At 40.4% G+C, this 21,723-nt stretch overlaps 2 protein-coding genes across 2 annotated transcripts in view; one reads left to right on the forward strand and one right to left on the reverse strand.

Moving 5' to 3' along the window:
* The window catches only part of CADM4 (cell adhesion molecule 4), a 267,506-nt gene extending 253,083 nt beyond the window's left edge, over positions 1–14,423 (forward strand). Inside the window, exons 7-9 of the mRNA XM_072425906.1 lie at positions 5,187–5,359; positions 5,808–5,936; positions 6,807–14,423. Coding sequence (XP_072282007.1) covers positions 5,187–5,359; positions 5,808–5,936; positions 6,807–6,916 — 412 coding nt within the window. The 3' untranslated portion in view covers positions 6,917–14,423. The remainder of the gene's footprint in view (positions 1–5,186; positions 5,360–5,807; positions 5,937–6,806) is intronic.
* Positions 14,424–15,733: 1,310 nt separating this feature from the next.
* Positions 15,734–21,723, reverse strand: part of LOC140340600 (uncharacterized) — a 30,727-nt gene continuing 24,737 nt past the window's right edge. Inside the window, exons 7-8 of the mRNA XM_072425907.1 lie at positions 20,540–20,642; positions 15,734–19,736 (exon numbers count right to left, since the gene is read on the reverse strand). Coding sequence (XP_072282008.1) covers positions 20,552–20,642 — 91 coding nt within the window. The 3' untranslated portion in view covers positions 15,734–19,736; positions 20,540–20,551. The remainder of the gene's footprint in view (positions 19,737–20,539; positions 20,643–21,723) is intronic.

Here is a 21,723-nt window from a genome sequence, read left to right on the forward strand (position 1 = left end):
GACTTTTGAGTCCTTTTTTATGGTTGATTAAAGAGAACCAGTCATATGCTCACTAACCAGTAGTGGACACAGCCTGTAGTGCATTGTATACTCTATTAAAGTGCAGTGTATTCTAACCAGGGTCTATGCCAACTGTCTTGTGTCACCCCATCCCTCCAATCCCAGCCTCCAAAAGATGCTTTGATTTAGCTATACACTTTATTCGGATGCATTGGCATGTTATAAAAAGCAATATGCTTTCGCTTTGAAGATTATCAGTAATTCTGTCCTGCTTTGATCTGGCCTGTCAGTCATAATGTGAGGACACAAGTGTTTTGCATGGTAAACCATGGCACCACATTGCTATTCCCCTCTCACTGGGCATGCACACATCCGAGGAATAAAGTATAACCTAATGCCTTCCCTTGTTCCTCATTACCCCCACTTCATCCAAATGTAGACACCAGAGATTGTTGGTTCAAGAAACATCCAATTGCCTAACGGGATCAGGGAGTAGTTTTTTTGTATAAACGTTTTAAAACCATTTTTTGCCTCCCTCTGGATTAACCGCACATATATGGTTTTATCAGTTTTATGCTGGTTTGTAGATGGACTTTTGTTTTTTTTTTCTAATCTTACTAACTATTTAACTATACATAGTAACCTTTATGTTTCCAGTACTTTTACTCCAAGTGACAACATCTCTGGGTCAATGTTCAATGCAACCAGATCATGGATGGTGGGAAAGGCAGCATCAAAAATCCTGTTTTCAGGAGGCCCAAGTCTTGATTGAAGGGGTGGGTTGACAGTTTTCAGACGTGAGTATTCATAGGCAAAGTGTTTTGCCTGAAGACCACTTTAGATAACCTCCATGTGTGATGCACACACCACCCACCCTAGTATTGCTCTCATAAGACTCCAAGTCTTGATTCAAGTGGTGGAATTACTCATGGGAAGAGTTGTGCAAATATTAAAATGCCTTAATGGGTTGGTATCAGTTTTGGTGAGGGGGTATTCATAGGAAAGGTGCTTTTGCATGAAAACCACTTTAGGTAACATCCATGCTAAGCTTCCATGATTGAGAGAACTAAAATCCAATCAACAGAACTGGTGAGCCAGGGACAATAAGGCTGTGAAGGAAAATGTCTCTAGGAAATTAAATCTCCCTAAAGGTAGAGAAACCAACATAGATTTAACCACCAAACCTTACCTAAAAACTCCTTTAAAATCTTTAACAGAAGCTTCATGACCTCAACCCAAGTGATAAAAGAGAACCTCTGCAAATATCCCCACATTGAGGATAAAACATCTCCAGAGCTTCTATGTAAGTAGAAAGAAGAAAAGAGAAAAAATGAGATTGTTCCTTTAGCTGTGATCACGTTAACTATGCATGTTTATGCTCAAAACATCCTGAAGGTAATCTCTAATGTACTTCTAAAATCCCACTTGGTAGGTTACCTTAATTAGACATGCAAATTCATCCACGGCAGAACCAAGCTGCCACGGACACCCCCCGGCAAGCGTTTCAGCTCTACGGCTGCCAGATGAGTCGTTGTTAGCCCGGAGCTGTTGTGCGCTTGCACCATTCCGCAATGGAAGAGGTAGATAATCTCCTGTGCATGTAGGGAGGTATGGCGGTTGCTCGGTAACGAAGCGGCCCTGTTGTTCACAGCCCATTACTGCCATGTAGGTAGCTGGCCTCCTGCAAACTAATTCATATTTTTAATTAAGGGGAGAGGTGGGGGACAGTTTACTAGATAAATTATGGTTTTTCTCCAGGCTGAGTGTACTAAGCAGTGTTGAGCTGATGAACACGGTTTGTTAAAGGAAAATTGCACCAAGACAAATGTTGGAGGGTTGCTCTCTAAGTAAAAAATGTGTTGTCTGGCTGCCTTTAACTTTAATACTAAGGGTCTGTATTATTGAATTTCTCCATGACTGGTATCATGGGAGAACTTGGGTGATCCAGCAAACCTAGAATGTCTTTCTTAAAAGTCCTTTGCTATTAGTTCACAAATATTTTCAATCCTGGACCAAATCAAATCCAGGTTTTCTAGATCATCCAGGTTCTCCCATGATAGTCTATCTTCTCTAGTCTTGGAGAGCATTAATAAATCAAGCCCTTTGTTTCACTAAAGGTTTACCTATGGCTGAAACATTTTTTACTGGTTATGGAGTAAAGAAGAGTTAGAACCCCTGTCAATTCAAACAAGGTTCCCTATTTCATTGTAGAGCCCCTTCTCTTCTTCCATAAGAAAAGTAGAAAAAGACCTACGCTAGCGGAAAATTAGATAATATGCTCACCTTTCCCCCACTTTTTAGGAGCTGGAGTGATCTCCTGCCAAAAAGTGCTGAGTAGCCCCTATCTTGCAAGATCGTGCATCATGTATCAGGTACCATGCCTTGGTATGGGGCATTTACAGTCGCTCCTTTCTGCCCACCACAATGTAGCCATTAGGGCCCAGGCAAATCACAGGTTCAAGCACTGTCCCCTGGGGGAGTGCCTGGTCATATGCAAATACAGACTTTTTAAAAGGCCAGCATGTGTGCATGATTCTTGAAAAGTAACATCGGTGGACCATCGCAGCAGGCAGGAACACTAAAGGTAATTTATGGTCAATTTTTCAATTGTTTTGTCGAGTGCGGGCGTGCTTGTAATGAAGGCATCGTCCTCTAATTAAATCCGCCAGTTTAGAAAATTAACTAGCTGGTTTTTAAATTGCTATTGCACAGTTCCCAGTGGTTCTGTTAAACTTGTCATTCTGTAATTCCTGGCTTTGTAAAAATTTGGAAGATGGCAGGACAGCTATAAAGAAAAACAGAGAGGCACTACACTGCCAAGCCCTTTCTTTTCACAGCCTCAGAATGTAAATGGGCCTCTACGGCTGTCCTTGTCTGTCTTATTGGATCAGTGCGGGGAAGCAGACATATGGAAAATGTTGTATGACACTTCATACATAAGTATGGCTCAGGCAGTTTCATATCTCACCCCATGACTGGCAATGACACTTTGGGAGTATGAAAAGTCTAACGGAGAAGTAACGACTCTGGAGGGCCTGTAAATGTATTGCAGCATCCAACCATAGGGCAAATATCTGATCGAGGCAGACTGGTCCTTCAATTCAGAACAGCCTGAATGTTGCAATTCTGCCAATAAATAGTAAAAACCTTATCAAATTCCAAGGGATTCCTGGTGTTTTTTTACTATTTTTGACATTTTTTTTACATTGTCAATCACATATGTGCTTCATTTTGCTCCACTTTCCACCATCAATTACACTGTATAACAGATTTGCTTAGAGAGATGATGTTGGCTTTTTGGAGGCATTGCAATGTAGAACAAGTTGCACAAAGGGCATCCAAATGTGTTGTAGGGTTACATGCAGCTCAATCTCCCTGTGTTTGCCTGACTGCTGACATTAAGTGAACCTTTAGACTGACCCTAACACTTACTTTACCTCCTCATCCTAAAACATAACCATACCCTAAAAAAAAAACCTTATTTCTACTATCCACCTAACCCTGAAATGTAATCTCTGGCTAACACCTAATACGTAACCCCACTCAACCCTAATGAGATATGGTAATTCAATTTAAAAAATGCTGTAGGGACCAATTTTTTGGGCCCTCAGAATGTCATTAGAAAAAGAATCTTGGTTTATACTTGAACCATGTCACTAGATGGCACTGTGTTCTATTGTAAAGTGTGTAACCAACACTTGCTATCAGATATAATATTAAAAAGTTTGTTACACACCTTCATTGAGGACACATTGCCATCTGCTGGCAGCCAACAACCTTGCACAAATGGTATTTAAGAGAGATTTAAGAGCAAGTGACCCATCATGACCAACTTGAAGATACAAAATACTTTTTAACCCATAAAATGAGGGAAACAAAATATAAACTGTATACTCTCCTGAATAAATGTTTTAAAAATAATACAAAGCAGATGTATTTATGCATGTTAGTTTATTGGCATTTCTGCTGATTGTTGATTGACACATTTTGTGCCCTGGGATTTTACCTGTAAGTACCTTGGTTTATATTCAAGTAAATACAATATTTTTTAAATGTTTTACCATTCATTAAAATACTTGTTGATTCTGCCATGCAGATCCTTGTTCAGACACATCCTATTATAGGGCGACAATGCTTTGTCCTTGCAATGTGGTTCTCACACAGCACACAATGGAGATAGATAGTTATGTATAATTACCAAAAAATATTATTTCTATGTTTTCGTGTAAATTTCTAGGAAATTGGTTGCTGTGCACTTTAAATGTACTTTCATAACTTTTGAATTTTGTGAAAATTAAACTGCAAAGCTGCTTGGTTGTTTTGGGCAACACAATTCACCCTGCAGACACTTTTATAGACAAGGGCCTTTGATAAGTTTGTGTGTCTATGAATCCCAGTATTCTACAAGTACACAGCACTCTGAGCTGCAGTGGCTGCGGTGACAAGCGGAGGCTTGCTAAGTATGTGGAACGTTGTTTTGTTTGCAGCCCAATGCGGTCTGTTATTCCTAAGATGCAAAGAAAAGACTTATGAATTCCAAATCAAATACCCTTTCAGCAAGCTAGAGGGGGAAAGTAAATAAGTGAATACAACCGCACAGAATATACTGAGGGGGTGCAGTTGTTGGAGTGATGTGCTCTCCATGGTGCTGAAATCTATATAATAAATATGTGATTGCAAATAACAGAAGAACTACAGCAACAAGCATGGCCTGAATGGTGATTTTTTTAGAGAAACAAGCACGGCCTAGATGGAAAGGGGAGTGATGACAACATTTCAGCCTAGGCATAGTGTTTTATTGACAGCAGCAAGGAAAACCAGCAACCTGATGATGATTTACTGAAATCACTTTGCTAGTTTCAGCCAATGTGGAATGAGACATAGGCTGCAGCAACCTGAGATCTCACATTGTGGATATACAGCTATGAGTGCCTAGGAACTATTATATACCAAGAAGTACACTGCTAGGAAATCAAGACTAAAGTCATCATTTTCAGAGTACCGGTTTAACATTTCTAATTGTTCCCAATAACTTGGCAAATCTTTACTTTCTGAGATCAGGTCCACTTTATGTTCCTTCCTAAGCTGTGCTGAATTGCTGTTGAGCTCAGAGCTCTTTTATTGTCTCCTTTCTGATATTTTATAGAGATCTGAGCACCTCTGACAATGTATTTCTTTCCTGACAGGCCGAATGAGATCATCTGGAGTCGCCTTAATGACTCCTTACCGGAACGATCGCAGGTCCAGGGCGACCTCCTGACCATTCCTTCGCTTAGTCTGCAAGATAACGGAACGTACAGCTGCCAGGTCTCCAACAAACATGGCCGCTCCTCTGACCAGTATGTGCTGGTGGTGTATGGTGAGTACAAGCAATCCAACTCGGGTGAATGTGGTGCAGAAACATTGGAGGGTGGTAAAATATATTTGTTGCCCAACGTGAAGCCAGGTATCTGTTTGCTTGTTGCAGACCCCACCTCAAAAATCTTTCTTTCTTTTGGGGGCAAGAATCAATCTGCTGTAACTTCCTTACTATTTTAGTTGTGCTTAGTATCTAGCACATGGCAGCTCTGGAAGGTTTGTTACAGGCCAGACATTTGAACCTATTTGACCGTAAGTCTGCCTGTGACATGGGAAATTTTTCAACTTGATTAAAAGATATCCAAAAAAATTGCAAAACACATATTAATCCTTTTTGATACTTTTTAGTGATATGCATGTGTTTAGTCCCTGGATTCCTTCATTTCCTGTTTGCTTCTATTTGATATTGACCCATTTGTCCCCTTTTTTCTTATGCTCCTTTTTCATAGACCCTGGAGCGATCATTGAGGCTCAGACTCAAGTTCCCTATGCCATAATAGGTGGGATATTGGCTCTTCTGGTCTTCCTGGTCATCTGTGTCCTGATTGTCATGGTCTGGTGCTCCGTCCGACAGAAAGGTGAGTTGGTTTGGATTATGGTGGAGTGGATACATGAATTGACTTCAAGAGCAGGGTGGTCAAAGATTTTTCCTATTCTATAATATATATTGGTAATTCTGCTATAGGACAGATATTGCTTCGATTACTGATGGCACACCATGCATATCCCACATAGGATTTTTACCTTTCCAAGTTTTTATTTGTTGGTGGAAAGCCAATGTAATACTGGGGATTTTATGATCAGGAGTCACTTGAAAAGAGCATTTGTAGTTGCAATACAAGTTGATATATTATAAATGATTGAATTCTAATATATACCAATGCCGGTGGGAGTGCTACATGTGTAACTTTATGTATGTAGAACATTTAAAGATCTTTTACTTATTTAGAGTGTAGCAGCTTAGGTTAGTTGTTTGTAGCACAAGGGGATATTAGCAGACTGGAAAACCAAGTTTATTTTGGATACAATAACATTTACAACTGGGATAGGAGAAAGGAGTTGACTCAAGGTAGCAAAGGGAGGTAGAAAACACAGCTCGATCACTAAACATCTTGTCCCCAAATCCACCTCCAGCCTGCTGAATGGAAAGTGGCAGAGCAGCAGGAAACACATTGAGCTTCTCTGTATCCTTTTTCCTCCAATCAGCACCTTCCTTACCCATATATATGCATAGAGGAGACCTGGCTCCCAGTTTCTTGCCTCCCTGCTATTCTAATTGTAGCTCTACAGTACATTGGAGGAGTTCCGTAAAGACAAATGTATGTAAATGCGTTGCTTTCAATAATAAAAGAAATACAACTGGTGGTTTATCTAATGAATACATGAATAGACATGAGTCTCTTATTTCTGATGGAGTTCATCTTTACTGATATGTGACTCTCTTGCAGGCTCATACCTGACTCATGAAGCAAGTGGACTGGATGAACATGGCGAAGCCCGAGAAGCATTTCTAAACGGAGGCGAGAACCACAAGCGAAAGGAGGAGTTTTTTATTTAAAAGGGAAAAAAAGACACACAAGAAACAAATCCCAACACAGTATTAATAACCTGATTTTTTAATTTAATCTTATCTTTGGAGGGTGGGCAATGGGGAAGCAGAGAAAGTGTGGGGGTAGGTAACCATAGAAGATAGGTAGAAGGGAAGACGGACTCAGCCTCTGCGTTGTAAGAGGATCAGCAGTGTCACTTATTGCTGCGCCCCCTACAGCTTAAGAGGGTCAATAACCTGGTGTAGAGACTGCTGAACCGAACGTGATGTATGCAAGACTTAAGTGAGCGTTGACTGTGGCCGTATGTTGGACCTTTGGGGCAGTTGTATTTGTGAGAATGAAGTGACTTGTGTCTACATATAGTTTTCAGTAACAGTACACCTATAATGGAGAGAAAGAGTTTGATTTATGTGAAAGAGCTTCTAATGGCATTTCCAAAAATACTCATAAAATTCCCCAAACCTCCTCAGACACAACATTTATTTTATTCAGCTTTACTGAGCCCCCCTTCTATGTCCTATGGGAGCTGCCATTTTGGGCAGCTTAAATGTAGCAAACACAATCTCCTTCTGTGTAATTACAGCATGGGCAGGCAATAGCGTGCTGAAAAATCTTCTACCCCACCTGCATTTAAAAAAAAAAATCATTTTTAAACCTCTTTCATATAAAGCAACCTGACTTTTATGTTTATTGGCCCTCTAAAAACATTCAGTCAACTTTAAGACCTTGTACATATAAACTTCAGTGTGCTGAAAGGCAAAGTGCACAGCAAGCTTTACCAAAATATTTGTACAGCTTTCAGTAAGCTTCAGGCTGCTTTACTAAAGCCTTTAAAGCAAGTTTCAGTTTCCAGAAAGGTGGTGTTCAACACGGATCTTTTTTGGTGCGGACTGGCTTCAGGAGACGTTCAACAAGATGGTGCTGAAAATTACTAAAATGGAGTAAAGTGGCAGTTATTTATTTGTTCCTAAGCAGCACCCCAAAAGATTTCACATTTTGTCTTTAATAGCAGTGCTGAACCTGTGCCAAGAGCCCAATAGCTGTATACCTGCTGTGTGGGATCATCAAAGGCTCTGCTTTGACCATTAGTGTCACCAAAACTGGAGCAAGATTTAGTTATATTACTACTGTGTTACTCACAGTTCTCCTTGCTGGAGATAAATCTGTACCTGAGAATATTTAGTGCAAGGATCTCCCTGCTTTTGTGATCCTTTATGTGGATCTTTGCTTTCTGTACCAATCCTGATGCTTTTGAATTATTTACAAACAGCCAGTGGCATAGTGAAGTGAGGACATCAGCACCGACATAAGGAAACAAAACCCAGCCTTTACCAAAACTGATGTTTCCATGCAAATCAAGGCAAATTCAGCACTGAGAAAATCACTGCAGGTACACCACAGTCAATACTGGGGATGAGTTCTTTGCCCCCTGTTGCTTCCTCTGGGCACAGTTTTTTCCAGATATGTATTTAACTTCCCCAACCTTCAATCTGAAATTTGCTTTTAGAGCTTTTTAAAAGCTTGACAAATACTTTATAAAAGATTGCTGTATGGGTTGTTTTCACACATTGAGGACTGTTTGTACAGAGGCTTAAATAGAACGTTTGTAAACATGTGAAAGGCTTAAAATATAAGAAAACAGCATATACTCTCAGCCTAAAATATGTGAATATGTTCTAACTCAATAAGAGAAAAGACAGAGCCCTAGATATGTGTGATGGGCACCTACTGCAACAGTAACAAGCCCAGGTCTATCCAATGCCAATCAAGAAGGAAGTTCCTATAGTCATTGCTTGTATAGAGGCTTTTAAAGTTTAAACACAATAATTTCATTCAAATGTATTTGGCACAAGCTATTGCTACCGGTATAAATTACTGTATAGATAGACAGCTCTGCACCCCATACAGGTTGCTTGGCTTCAGTTTTACCCTTGGCAGGGGTAATGCTGGACCCTGACAACTCAGAAACAAATCCAGGGCTTCAGCTTTGTGTCTGCAATCTGAAATCTGCAGCTAATACAAGTTATAGAGAAGTTGTTATCAGCCAGTGAGGACATGTTGGTATTCAACTTAGAGCCAGTTGCAAAATTGGGTCAAATATTCAATTTGGTGCAGTCAGAACCAGATAAACCTGTTGTTTGAGCTCAGATTATTAGCTGATTCACTGTACACATTGGGCAGCCACTACCCGCTGTGTATATTAACAGGCTTACAACTTGACAGTTGCAATAGTAACCATGGTCTGTGAGCTTGTTAATGTACACAGCATGCAGCCACTTCCCGCTGTGCACATTTAAAGAATTGTTGTTTACCTTTCCAACCAAGTGGTTGGCACAGTAAACTTGTTTGCATTATATATTCTAAAATCTAACTTTTGCCGAACAAACACAAATTTGATCAACACTATTATGAGGTATAGGGGGGCTCCACTGTGGGCCCTGAAAGCATTAAATGGTTGCAGCTAAGTAAGAAATTGCTACTGGAAATGATGGGCAGGAACTGCAGACGTTTTTGGAAAATTGGGATGTATCATGTGAGACTGACAGAGATCACTGCCATCACTCTCTTTGCAAAGTAATTCTCACTCCTGTAAGATGCTCAACAAATAGAGCTTCATGTTGTAAATCAAGGTCATGGAGGATGCCAACTGTGTTCTTTGGTTTAACCATGGCATGGACATCCTTTTGCACTGCTCCGCCACTAGCACAGGGCTGAAATGCATTAGAGGGTTCCAGGCTTTAGCCCAGGAAGCATTAAAGTCGTTTTTCCAACCTGGGTATGAGAAATACTCAAGTAGGGACATGGGTAGAAGGAAAATTGTAGGATAAAAAGGGTATGGGGAGAAGATATTAGGACCTAAAATAAGGAAAGGTAATGAGTGCTATTCTCCATGGCATTCTGCAATGTTTCACATTAGATGACCCTTGGGTAGGTATACTATAGGAGCAAAGGTAGCTCATCAGAATGTTAACAGCAGGTGAAGGGGGTCTCTTCTGCAGCCATGTCGTACCTTGGTTATAATGAAGTCATAAGATGATTGGTATGATCAGTCAGTGGCATACAAATGCTATAAACCCATGTATATTTAAAACACAAAGGCGGCATTGCCAAGCCTGGAAAGTTGCAAGTTGGGATAACTTGGCACCTTTTCTTTCTTAAAAACTTGGTACCTTCTTGACATTCCTGGTAGCAGGACAGGCACTGACGCTCCTGGTAATACCTTAGATAGCTAGTGAGCTGGGCAAGCCGGACGCTATTATATGTGCCAGCGCAGGCCTGATATTAAGAGCATGATGTTTATTTAATCGCCTCAATTAGGCAGAAATCAGCACAGCTCCGAGTCCCTAGCGAAGAAGGGTGGGTGGCTGGGGGAGTGAGTACAGCCATAAGTTACGGGTTTAAACAGGAGAACGAGAGTGATTTGAGAAATTGGATGAGGCATTGCAAGCTTTGTGCACAAGATGGTTATCAGCCACTTCCACCTGCCCAACAAGCTCTGCCGCTTGGCGAGAATTCTTACAGTCGTCTTGCACCCGTATTCATGTGTCAATGTTAATCCATGCGGGGTCTGCGTGCGGTAATTAGTTATCGTCTACTTTTAGATACTTAATTTTATCACTTGTGTCAAAATAAATGCAGCAATCAGCTGCTTACAGTAGCAATCCTGCGTTCAGCAGGATCGTCAGAACACCCAAACGTTTCTGCCAGAGGAGCAAGTTAAAATAATTATGTGGGAATGCTGTGCCGAGCCACATCATTTCACTTAAAGCTTCTCACTCATCGGGGGCTAGGACAAGTGTTTGTGCTTTTTTTTCTGTGCCACCTGTTTGGAGCTCAAAGCTGAACTCTGGGTAGGGGAGCTGAAAATGTAAGTAAATTGCAACATGCTAAAAGATTTGGAATTCTGTTGGGTTGATCATGAATAGGCAGGTCTCCGATTTCCAATTCGGCTGGGCCAGGGCCCCACCCTCAGCTTTGTGATGAACATGTAGCCAGTGAAGTCAAATCTTCCAATACAGCTCCAACAGTACCAATACAAATTCAGCAAGTCACTGAAGATTGCAGAGGCTGCTCCCTTTAAACACCAAACTGGCAAAACCCCATCTGGAAACATCTGTAAAAGAACAAAATGTGTTCTAGGAAGTGAGATGGAATTGTGAGGCTTCATTAGCTTAATCGGTTCCTAATCATGGCAAATACCTGCCCAGATGCCGGGAATAGACGCCTGTGGTATTACTGCTGTTTTCTATATTTTAACTCCTGCCAAAACCTTGTGGATTGAAGTGGAAAGGATTAGACCCTCCGTTAGGTTTTATTATGTGTGTCCCCCTATTGGAGGGATCTACCCTCACTTCCTGTCTCAGGAAACAAATTCAAAGTGTGTGTGGACCCAAATCTGTTTTTCAGTATGTTTGGCATCATGTCTGATTGTTTGTAGTTTTCTAGAGCAATTCATTTATTTGTGAGTGTGTTGCAAAGTTTTTGACCTGGAGATCCTACCAGTAACAGACCTACCTGTTGCAAGCTGACAATGCTATGGCACTGCCTTACAAAATGCTGCAGGGTTGTCAGCCTGCCCTGTAAATTCCATAGGCCCAGTATACTCAGGCTGATTATCACTTGCAGTCTAAACACTGTATAGGTTTGGAGATTGGGGGTTTGGAGATACCAAAACTGATAAAATGATCAGACCTGAAATTATTAATAAATTCACAGGCAACTGATTTCTGATTGGACCTGGAAGGAATTGGAAGGGCAGAATATTGTGCACATGTGCCGTATTTTCTGCCAATCTACTGTAATTGCTCATCTGTACCAGGCTTTAGGATCTGATCAGTTGCATAATGTCCAATTGTAGCAGCTCTCAGGGCAGGCTGACAACACTTCTGCTAAATGGGAAGCAATAACTAAGTGTTGTCAAGCCTTTAGCAGACAGTGATGTTATTAGAAGGACTTCTAGGCCAAAAACATTGACAAAAAATGGCAAACGTGGCATAGCAGCAAGGCAGCCATTTTCAACCAGGGTTCATCCAGAGGTTGTATAGGGGTTCCTTGAATTGTGGATGGTCGACCTCTCAGATGATGATTCCATATCTGTGGTTACACCTCACCCTTATTTTTTGCCTAATCTCTTGTCCGGCATTGGTTATCTATAATCTACAGCAGCCATTATCAGCAAGGGCTCCATGGAACTCAACCCTCAGCCAGGGTTCCTTCAGATTTTACTAGGGATTCCTCGAAATGTGCCTGGTTGACCTCCCATTTAATGATTCCTACATGGTTCTGGGGCCACACTATTTGGTAGAGACAACCATGCAGGCATCATCAAATGGGAGGTTATCCGTGCACAGTATGAGGACCCCTAGTAATGAAGGAACCCTGGCTGAGGGTTGAGTTCTATTGAACACTGGCTGATAATGGCTGCTGTAGATTCTAAATACTGTAATGATGGTTTGAGATGTTTGTATTCTAGCCACCACTGTAGGGGGTATGGTGTCCAATGGCCACCAGTTTAGGAGGCTTTTTCCCCCATTGACCCCAAAAAAATGGTTTTAGTAGTGGGTTCCCTGAGACCTGAACATTATTTCATAGGTTCCTCAGGGGAAAAAGATTGAGAAGGGTAAATCTTACAAACAAGGACAAAAATAAAATCTTTAAAAGTTCTTTATTAGGACGGGGAAATGTTGGAACATCTGTCAATGTTTAACTACAATCTGTGTCTCCCTTTTCCAATGACAACCATCGGCCCCGCGTCTTGTACGGACGTCACAGGGACAGGAAGTGAGGGAAAAGATACCCAATGGGATCAAAGAGGTTACGCCTGAGAAAACTATCCAAAACTAAAGAAAGAAATGGTTGAAATTAAGGTTTAATGATTTTGAACAACAAATTATTCCTCATAGAATGATCATTAACATCTTAGAGTCTCATGTCTCAGTCTTAAAATATCATGAAACATTTTAGAATTTGGGTCTTGTTATTGCTAGGAATTGTGTTTGTGAATTTGTTGTGCAGAATAAGTGCAGTATAAAACAATTGCCCCGGGCAGTCCAGGACCTCCCTCGTTTATAGCCAGGTATTGAGGGCTTTAAACAGCAGTGACGGCGGCCATTTTGAACCAGTATCGGCAATGGACTGACTCCATTGACATGGCAACACAAAATGGATGCCTCCGTCCAGCAAGGTCATAGTGTGTACTAAAGACGAGATGAATTTTTAACGCATTTTTCTTAAAGATTGTCACGTTCTGCCTCGCCGTGAGCAGTTTCTATGTGGCCGTGTTTTTATTTATTGATGGGATATGATGCAGGTTATGTCCAGAGGATGAAATCACAGTCTGATCCCACGCCTTCTATATAATTCATGATATTTATGAGACCGTTGGGAGCCAACAAACTGCTTTGTAACAGCACTTCCTGTGTGGACAGGAAGTCAATGACTGGGCTGTGTAATATTGTCTGTTCCTTTTTTTTTTTTTCCCCTTAATAGGGGTGGGATGGATGTTTTTTCTTTTCCTTGTGCTGTGTGTTTTTTTAATGATTTCTTTTTAGTTTTTATTTTTAATTTCACTTGTCATTATTTTTTTTTCCAATTTTTACACCCGATTGTCTCTTGTTGTTTATTGTTAACTGTAAACCTTTAAAAAGCCATGAACCTAGGGGAAATTATTATATAAATATATATATGTAAATAATATATAGCGTCGAAAAAGTCAATTTCTGGAGGCAGGAGCACAGGGCGCGAGAGAAAACAAAAGCACCCACTTAGTGTAACTGTGCCATCTTATTTTATATCTTTTTTTTCTGTTTTCCAGTTCCGTGTATTGCTTTAACTCTTTTGCTGTTGGTAGAGTAACCCCCCCTGTCAGCAAAAGGGCTAACCGCTTGTCAGATATCCGGCCTGAAAGCCATATAACGTTTAACAGCACAATGTCCGGTTCAACCGATCAGAAATGCCGGGGAGGAGCGGCTATGATGGAACTCTACAGCCAATGGGGCCTGTGACTGCTGCAGGACGTTTTGACAAGAACTCTGAGACCCCTTTTTTTTTAGCCCCTTCCTTTCCTACGCTGAATCCTAGGTACAATCTCACTCATTTTAAACAGACGTGGTCTCTCAGGGTTTTTAATTCAAAGCCGCTCCCCCGTATAAAAATATCAATGAAAAAAATGCAGATACCGGCCTTGTGGAGTTAGAGGCAGAGGGGATGTATCCAGCCCTATTACCCATTGTGCGTATGTGTGCGTGTGTGGGAGGGTGGGATAAGGCAAAGTCCAGGGGGCTTTGTGTATATTTTTTTTTTTTCATTTTGTTCCTTGGTGTCCCCTCTTTCCTCTCTCCACCTCTCCCTGGTCCCCACTATGTTTCTGTCATCTCACAGCTTGTCCAGAGCACCAGTTTTTGTACACAATGTACCAAAAAAAACAAAAATGTAAAAAAAAAACCCACAAGCGGACAGATTAAAAAAAAAAAACTAATACAAAAATGGAAAAAAAATAAAGTTCATGTTTAGTTATATGGCTGTGTTGGATGTTCTTGAATATGTGAATATATAAATATGAGTCTGTTGATGTCACAATGCAGGGTTTAGAATTTTGAGGTGGGCAGCAATTATTTTAATTAACACCACTAGCTCAAGTGCATGAGGACCGGGGGTCTGTGGGCACAAATGTTGCAAATGGTTGGACACTGCAGTATGATATATTCTTGAAAACCCAGATCGAATGGTGAAGGATTTGGCATTTTGTGGCCAAATAGGTCTCCTTAGACTTGAGAAAAAAAAAAAAAGGCCTGGGCTCAAACACTTTGGCACAGATACTGTCTTGCTTCCCTCCCAGGGGAGCACAGAGCTCAGTCCATCCTGTTACAATGGTGCATTCTTGCAGCTCCTAGCTTTTCCACAAGGCTCGGGTACGTTACTTGTGCCAACGGGTAGTAGCAGAGCCCAGGACCTTGGTAATTTTCTATTTTTCAAGTGGTCAGTTTGTTTATACAGGCATAGTGAGTGTTGAGGTGCCAAATAAGCAGACTCACAATTTTGGAATAAAGTATATGTAAGTTTTGACATATTAACCTCATCTGCTGCTTTCATTAAAATACCATGGTGGTTCTGCCATGAAGGTTTCTTTTAGAGGCGCTGCCTTCACAAGACATTGTCTGTTATAGTGTTTCTCAACCAGGGTTCCTCCAGAGGTTTCTGGGGGTTTCTTGAGCAATGAGCACTATTTTGACACTCAGGTCAGTTATCACTGACACCGATGATCTTTTTAGCTATCTGTAAGGGTGGAATTCTTCCCAAATGGCCACCAATGTAAGAAGAATTCTTTCTTCTGGTCAACACACTAATGTATTGTAAGTTGAGGATATAGTAATTATAGTAGTTGTTCCCTGGAGACCTGGAAGTTACTGCAAGGGTTTCCCTATGTTGTAAAGATTGAGAAACACTGACCCTTTTAGTCATGCTCCTGCATTGTTAACCTTTCAAATGGACTTCCAATGATGAATACTATTGGAATGACAGTTGTACCTAGACACATTGCACATATCTGGCCCATGGTTGCTGCTAAAATGAAACTAGCAATGATGTGCAGTGGTACACATGGGTAGGAAGTGACTCAAAGAGGATGGAATTTGTATTCATTGTTTTATCAAGCGGTCATACACTAAAGGTTTACATTTACTATAACTCCAATACAGCTCTGTCCCATGATGCTGTTGGAAATGATTTCAGCGTGCCTTGTATTCAACTGTCTTCATACCCAGCCTTGTTCCACAGGCTCCATCTCAGCTGTCATGTGAAGATCTTTTATAATAAGCAGTCCTAAATGTCCATTTCACATTTATTGAGAAAACATTTCACACAAATCAATATGGATAAGCAATCGGTACATAAAATATTTCTGTGATGCGTCTGCAGGAGTCAGACAACACAAAGCGACTTAAAAAGGGTGCAAACATTATACAGTCAAAAGTTCAACTCTGGCATAAAATCAAACAGATAAAACAATAACACTCATTTTCTCTTTATCAGACGATGTGTAGAATTATATTAAGCTCATACATGAAGCCAAAATAATTATATAAAGCACAGCGCCTGTCTGCATTGCTGCCTGCCAACAGGACGGTTGAAAACGGGGTTACCGGAACTAGCAGCATCGGATGGCGTCTCACGCTTCGTCTGACTTAGAAGCTGCTCGTTCCGGGGAATTGGAAGGGTTCATTCTTATCTAGGCTAATAAAACAGCTGTGCTATATAAATTCAGATGAATAAAAGGAACCTGTCACAAGTAAAGGATATGATAGAAACATTCATTCTTTAACTTACAGATTGTGTATTAGTTCTGGAGCAATCAAGCTAAATTTACTTGGACAGTAACACCCAGTAAGCAGCTCAAGGGAGAAACAGCAACTTCCAGTCATCACATATCATATTTACTTTAAAATCTGTTACAATCCAAAAAAAAGGAGCTACCTGCAATAATTCTTCTTACTTACCTGTATAGCAAGGTTGGAGTCTGATCTCCATTCTCTTTAGGAACCAATCTCATCCCCCACTGAGCTCTGTGATTTCTTCAACCAGCCCCAGCGCCTGCACCGTGTCCTGTACTGAGGTAAGGACCAGTGGATGGAATCTCAGCCTAGGGCAGGGGAGATCCAGGAGAGGAACCCAATACACCTAGGGGTGTCAGATGCTGAAGACTATTAAATTCTACTGGAAGGCCATGCCTTGTAAGACAAAGAACTTTAGACTCACTGCCTACTGGAGAAGTAAGAATTACAAGACTTCTTTATTTTTTGGAGATAGTAACAGGCATTGTTTAACTTACTGATTTTTGTTCCGGGTTTCTTAAGTAAACTTATATAGATAATGCCAATGCATCTGCAACTGAAGCAAATCCTAAAATTGCAACCCGTTCAGGGAACTGTTTGTAGGTTGCTTCTACCCACAAGGAATTTGTGAACACAACCCAGTGCTACAACTGAATAATTATCTGTAGATACAATAAATAATAAAGCCTGTTTTTCTTTTAAACTTGCCCATCTAGCTCCTTTAAATCCATGAAATTATAGAAGCACCTCAATACACCCATCATGGAGGCTGGTGAAGCCAAGTAACACACAGGCCAAAATGTAAAGCCTGTAAGATCTGATATCACAAGATTAACACATAGGTCATGCAGCTGGCCAGAGCCATTTCTGGGTAGTTTGGCGCCCAAGGGTAACCCACCCCAGTACAACACTATCTTCCCTGCATCTGTCCTCTAGGACCAAAAAGGACACCCCACTAATTGGTGACTTGCATATGCCTACAAATGGCCCTGGGGCTGGCAGCTCTATGAGCATTGCTTTCTTCTGGAAGGGATTTCCATAGATCCTTTACTTATCAATAAATGTATAGATTAGCGGTTATCTTACTCTAGGTAACCCTTTAGGGTTTTGGCAAAGTTGATAAAATGTTTTATGAATTGTTTTTCACATGGCTATCTGTAAGGGTGACCTTCTTCCCAGTGGTCAGCAATGTAAGAGGAATTCTTCCTACTGACCGCCACACTAATAATATACTGTAAGCTGTGGATATAGTAATTATAGCAGGGGTTCCTTCAGACCTAAAAGTTGTTTTATGGGTTACCCCCAAGGTAAACAGGATGAGAAAGGCTGCTCTAGTACGACATACAATTGCTTTCTGGCTGAAGATTAATCAAGGCTCCTCAGTTTGCAAAGCATCAATGCTTCCTTAATGGCTGCACATAACAAATGATGCCAATTCAGAACAAAATAGATATTCTCATCACTGGTATCTATTACACCTGGAAGATTAAATATTTTGTATACATCAGCATCCATAAAACTCTTACATGGCATGTGGGCTGTTTCTTCTCAGGGTTTAAGTTAACTAATATTAGAACAACAAAAGGAGAAGGAACACAAATGTTAAAATTGGAGGAGCAATGACTCCACAATGGGAAGGGTATGAAGAAGGAGACCTCATTACTTAAATATTAGATCTGACTCATTTTTTACAAATAAACAATTTAATCTGGAATTGCTGGTAAAATGCTTTGGTTAACATAAAAAATCCAACAGATTACCAATGATTGCAGCTGGAATCCCTGTTTAACAAAATAATTCTGCCCTTTAGACCAATGCCTATAATATAGCAATTGGTACTAATAGATCACAAGAGCAACGCTTTCTACGTCTGCCAAACCCTCCATATTTATCATCTGCTGTTAAAAGAAACGGGCCGAGCTGTTCCAGTGTGCTTTTTACGCTGACATATTAGTGAGACAAAGGCTGCTATTTCTCATGTCACAGACAGGACTGTAAGATAGCGGCTCGGGGAGAGCGTGCACACAGCTATTTAATAATGCAAATCTCAACAGCACAACAGAAAGCGCTCTTAAATCTTTGCTACCCAGGCTGCCGCTTTCATCGCTGGCCTTTGAAGTTGGCATTGTGAAAACAGCAATCTTCAAGTGAATACACCTGCCTTTAAGCGAGCATGTCACAACGTGGGAGACATAATGCTGGAATAGTGGAAAGGGGGGAAAAAAGCTTTTTGCTTGAACTGAAAACTGCACCTTTTGTTGTTAGTTCTTCCTGAAAATTGTCAGTGCACTCCCTGGGATGTGAAGGTGCCAAGGCACTTCTATACCTACAGGCTCATAGCTGTATAACTGCTACCTCTGTCTGCTCATCCAAGTAGATTTGGAGTGAAATTTGGTGGCGTCACTACTGTATTGTTCACGGTTTGCCTTTCTATGGCATTGACATAAAAATGCCACCTCCACACATTGCATGGTTACATAGTTGCATAGTAGGTCAGGTTGAAAAAAAAAAAAAGACATAAGTCCATCAAGTTCAATCACTAGGGAAATAAACATATCCCAGATATAAAACCCTATGGACAGAGTTGGTCCAGAGGAAAGCAAAAAAAAACCCTGGTACAATGGTAAGTCAGTAAAGGTGAAAGGTCCCAGAAGACCATTGCCAATGCTTTCCACTTGCCCTTTACCCTCTGCCTGCCCTTTATGGCTAAAACTTTCAGTGTACAGTTCTTCTTTAAGAATGATCTGATATTTGCATGTAAAAGGGCTGAATAAAAGTTTGTTGGGAATATGTAAATATTTCAATGTTCGTAGCCTGGCTGTAGTTTCTGCTTAATGCCCCCTTTTCTGGAACAAAATGTTTCAGATGTTGCTAAAATGTTAATTATGGGAGTGTTCTAATTCTTTTTTTTTTTGGATTTGCGTGTGGCTTTTAGTAGTTGTAATGCTGTCTGAGGACAACTTATTGTTGGAGCGATGACATTCCAGTCCGGAGTCAACAAAAATACCATAAGCTGTATTTATCCCCTAGTTTGTGGAAATGGCAATGAGTAGCTTTTAGGGAAAAAAAATGAAAGATCATCCAGCACTAGGTCTCCTATAGAAGGACAAGAACATTTCAAAATGCCTCTGATTCCCCTTATACTTCAGGCAGCCTGGACTAAAATATTTTAAGAATGCATCAAGTTGCTGCTGAATTAATGATGACACAAGGCTCAAAGTAGCTCAAACCGCAGTGATGTGATGGGTTCACTGTTGGCGCAGCCTTCAGGAAAGTGTGACAGGTATAAAGAAGAGATCGCTTAACAATTTAAATGACAAAAAAAAAACTAAGAGTTTGTGTTCACCCCAAACCAAATAAAATTGTCTTAATCAAAGCTCTAAGAGGTATTTGTCTCTGATCTTTGGAGCGTTACGTCCCTTGAATTCCCGTCACCAGATTCAGAAAGCAGGATGTGATATTTGGCCGAGGACGTTTCAGTTCTGTGCAGCATGCGGGCCTAAATAGGAGACAGAAAAGTGACAGAACAGATCAGAGCTTTACCAAGTCTGGAGAAAGATCAGACACACAGCAAAGCTAGTGCTAAGATCGTCTGGAATACAGACTTCTTCCTACAAAAGTTTGGATTCCATGGGCTAGAAACTCATTCTGACATTCTCCGTTATCTTTTTTAACAAGCAGACCACTGTTTAAAAGGCAGCCCAGTTTGTATTTCTATAAAAGAAGAGAATTAATTTTTTTTTTTAAAAAAAAGCACAAATTAATTGTAGGCACATATGGCAAAATGTTTAGAATTAAAAAAATGGAGCAAAATTAAAAATCACTCATAGGATAAAGTCTGCAACAAGCTGACATGTATGATGGCCATATGTCCACATGTAATGGTGCAGAATCTCAGGCTCTGGAAAGTACCATAAAATTAAAAATCAAACACTGACTGCAGGACATAGATGAAGCTGTCTAGATAAATCGGGCACAAATATCTTGGGAAGCACACATATTTTGGCTGGACTGACCCATTACATTTAGACTTGGCTCATACAGTATGTAGAGATCATCACACTGACCCACTATGGGCCCTTCCCATGGAATCACTCCAGTAGTTATGGTCTTAACACAAAAATTTTCAAATAATTATGTTTAGCTTACTTAATATAATTAATAGATGTGGTCCATGATACTCTGATTTATTGAATCTTTAATTATTTAACATGTGTTATCTCATGCAATGCAGAAAGGATCCGTATGAATATTCCATTGAACAGAAAACAGAATGAAACAGATTAGAGCTATGAAACTGACCAGCTATGGCGATCACATGACCAAGGGCTGCGTGTCCGAGGTGGTGCTGCCTACGGACTGCAGGCTGCCCTTGTAAATCGGGGTTCTCTTTTCCCCATCGATCCTGTGAGTGAGAAAAAAAAGGAAAAGGTTGATAACTGTTATAGTAAATAAAGCTTGTCCAAAAAGTTGTGAAGGGAGGTGGAAGGAAAGAAGTCCCAGTAGGTCCCACCAATGCTAGTTAGCAAGCCATGCTTAGACTTGGGTCAGACACCAAGTTTTCTAGGTTTAGTCAAGCCTTAACAAAGAGTACCTGTTGTCTTGGAAAAAATAACTTGCTGTAAAGTAGTAGATTAGGCTTTTAAGTATTTTCCAGATTCCAAGGGACTTTATAAGGATAATAACAATGCACGCCATAGGCTAATCCAATATTACAATGCTAACAGACATGGACACATGGATTTGCCAACTGTAAAATTTAATTTACAGCATACTTAGGGGCCAGTTCATCTTTGGAAACCTAATCATCACTTTTCCCCTAGCAGGCTTCTAAAACTAGGGAGTAGAGTTATCATATTACCCTAAAATGGTGATCAGATGCTTCATTCATCTCATTAGGATATCTTTCCTCCATTCATGACCATTTGACCTAGCTCCAACTGGTATTTTAGAAGTAGCAGTAAATGCCCTATTGACTTTCATTGAAGCAATGTGACATTACTTTCTAAAGTGAGAATTTACAACAAATATAACCAATTGGTTTGTACAAAGGCAGCTGTTCCCACCATTTCCTATGGGCTTCTCAACTCTTAAAGTAGCACGGGCCCCTATAACAGGTCTATGTGAAGAACATAAAAGTGCCAGTAAATAATATTTAAGTATCAGTAACTGAAACTTGCAGAACTTTTTAGCAGTGAGAATGTGATAAATGTGGTATTTTTTTAAGCAAACAAGAAGTTTGCTAACTTTATAAAGAGGCCCCTTGGTTTTTAATCACTGGAAGAACTAACCACAGCATAAACCAGAATGAAGTCATTGTAAAAGACAGGTGCACTTTAATTCATCCACTATGCTGTCAGTTTATCCTCTATTTGCCATGCAGAATAAAGTGCAAACTATAAAATAAAAGTTTTCCAAATACCCTACAGGTCATAGACGTTTGTGACAGGTGAACTGTTAAAACTATTGCAAAGAGGAAGAGATAT

This window comes from Pyxicephalus adspersus, chromosome 11 (assembly GCF_032062135.1).
Source record: "Pyxicephalus adspersus chromosome 11, UCB_Pads_2.0, whole genome shotgun sequence".
In the NCBI taxonomy this organism is placed as follows: Eukaryota; Metazoa; Chordata; class Amphibia; order Anura; family Pyxicephalidae; genus Pyxicephalus; species Pyxicephalus adspersus.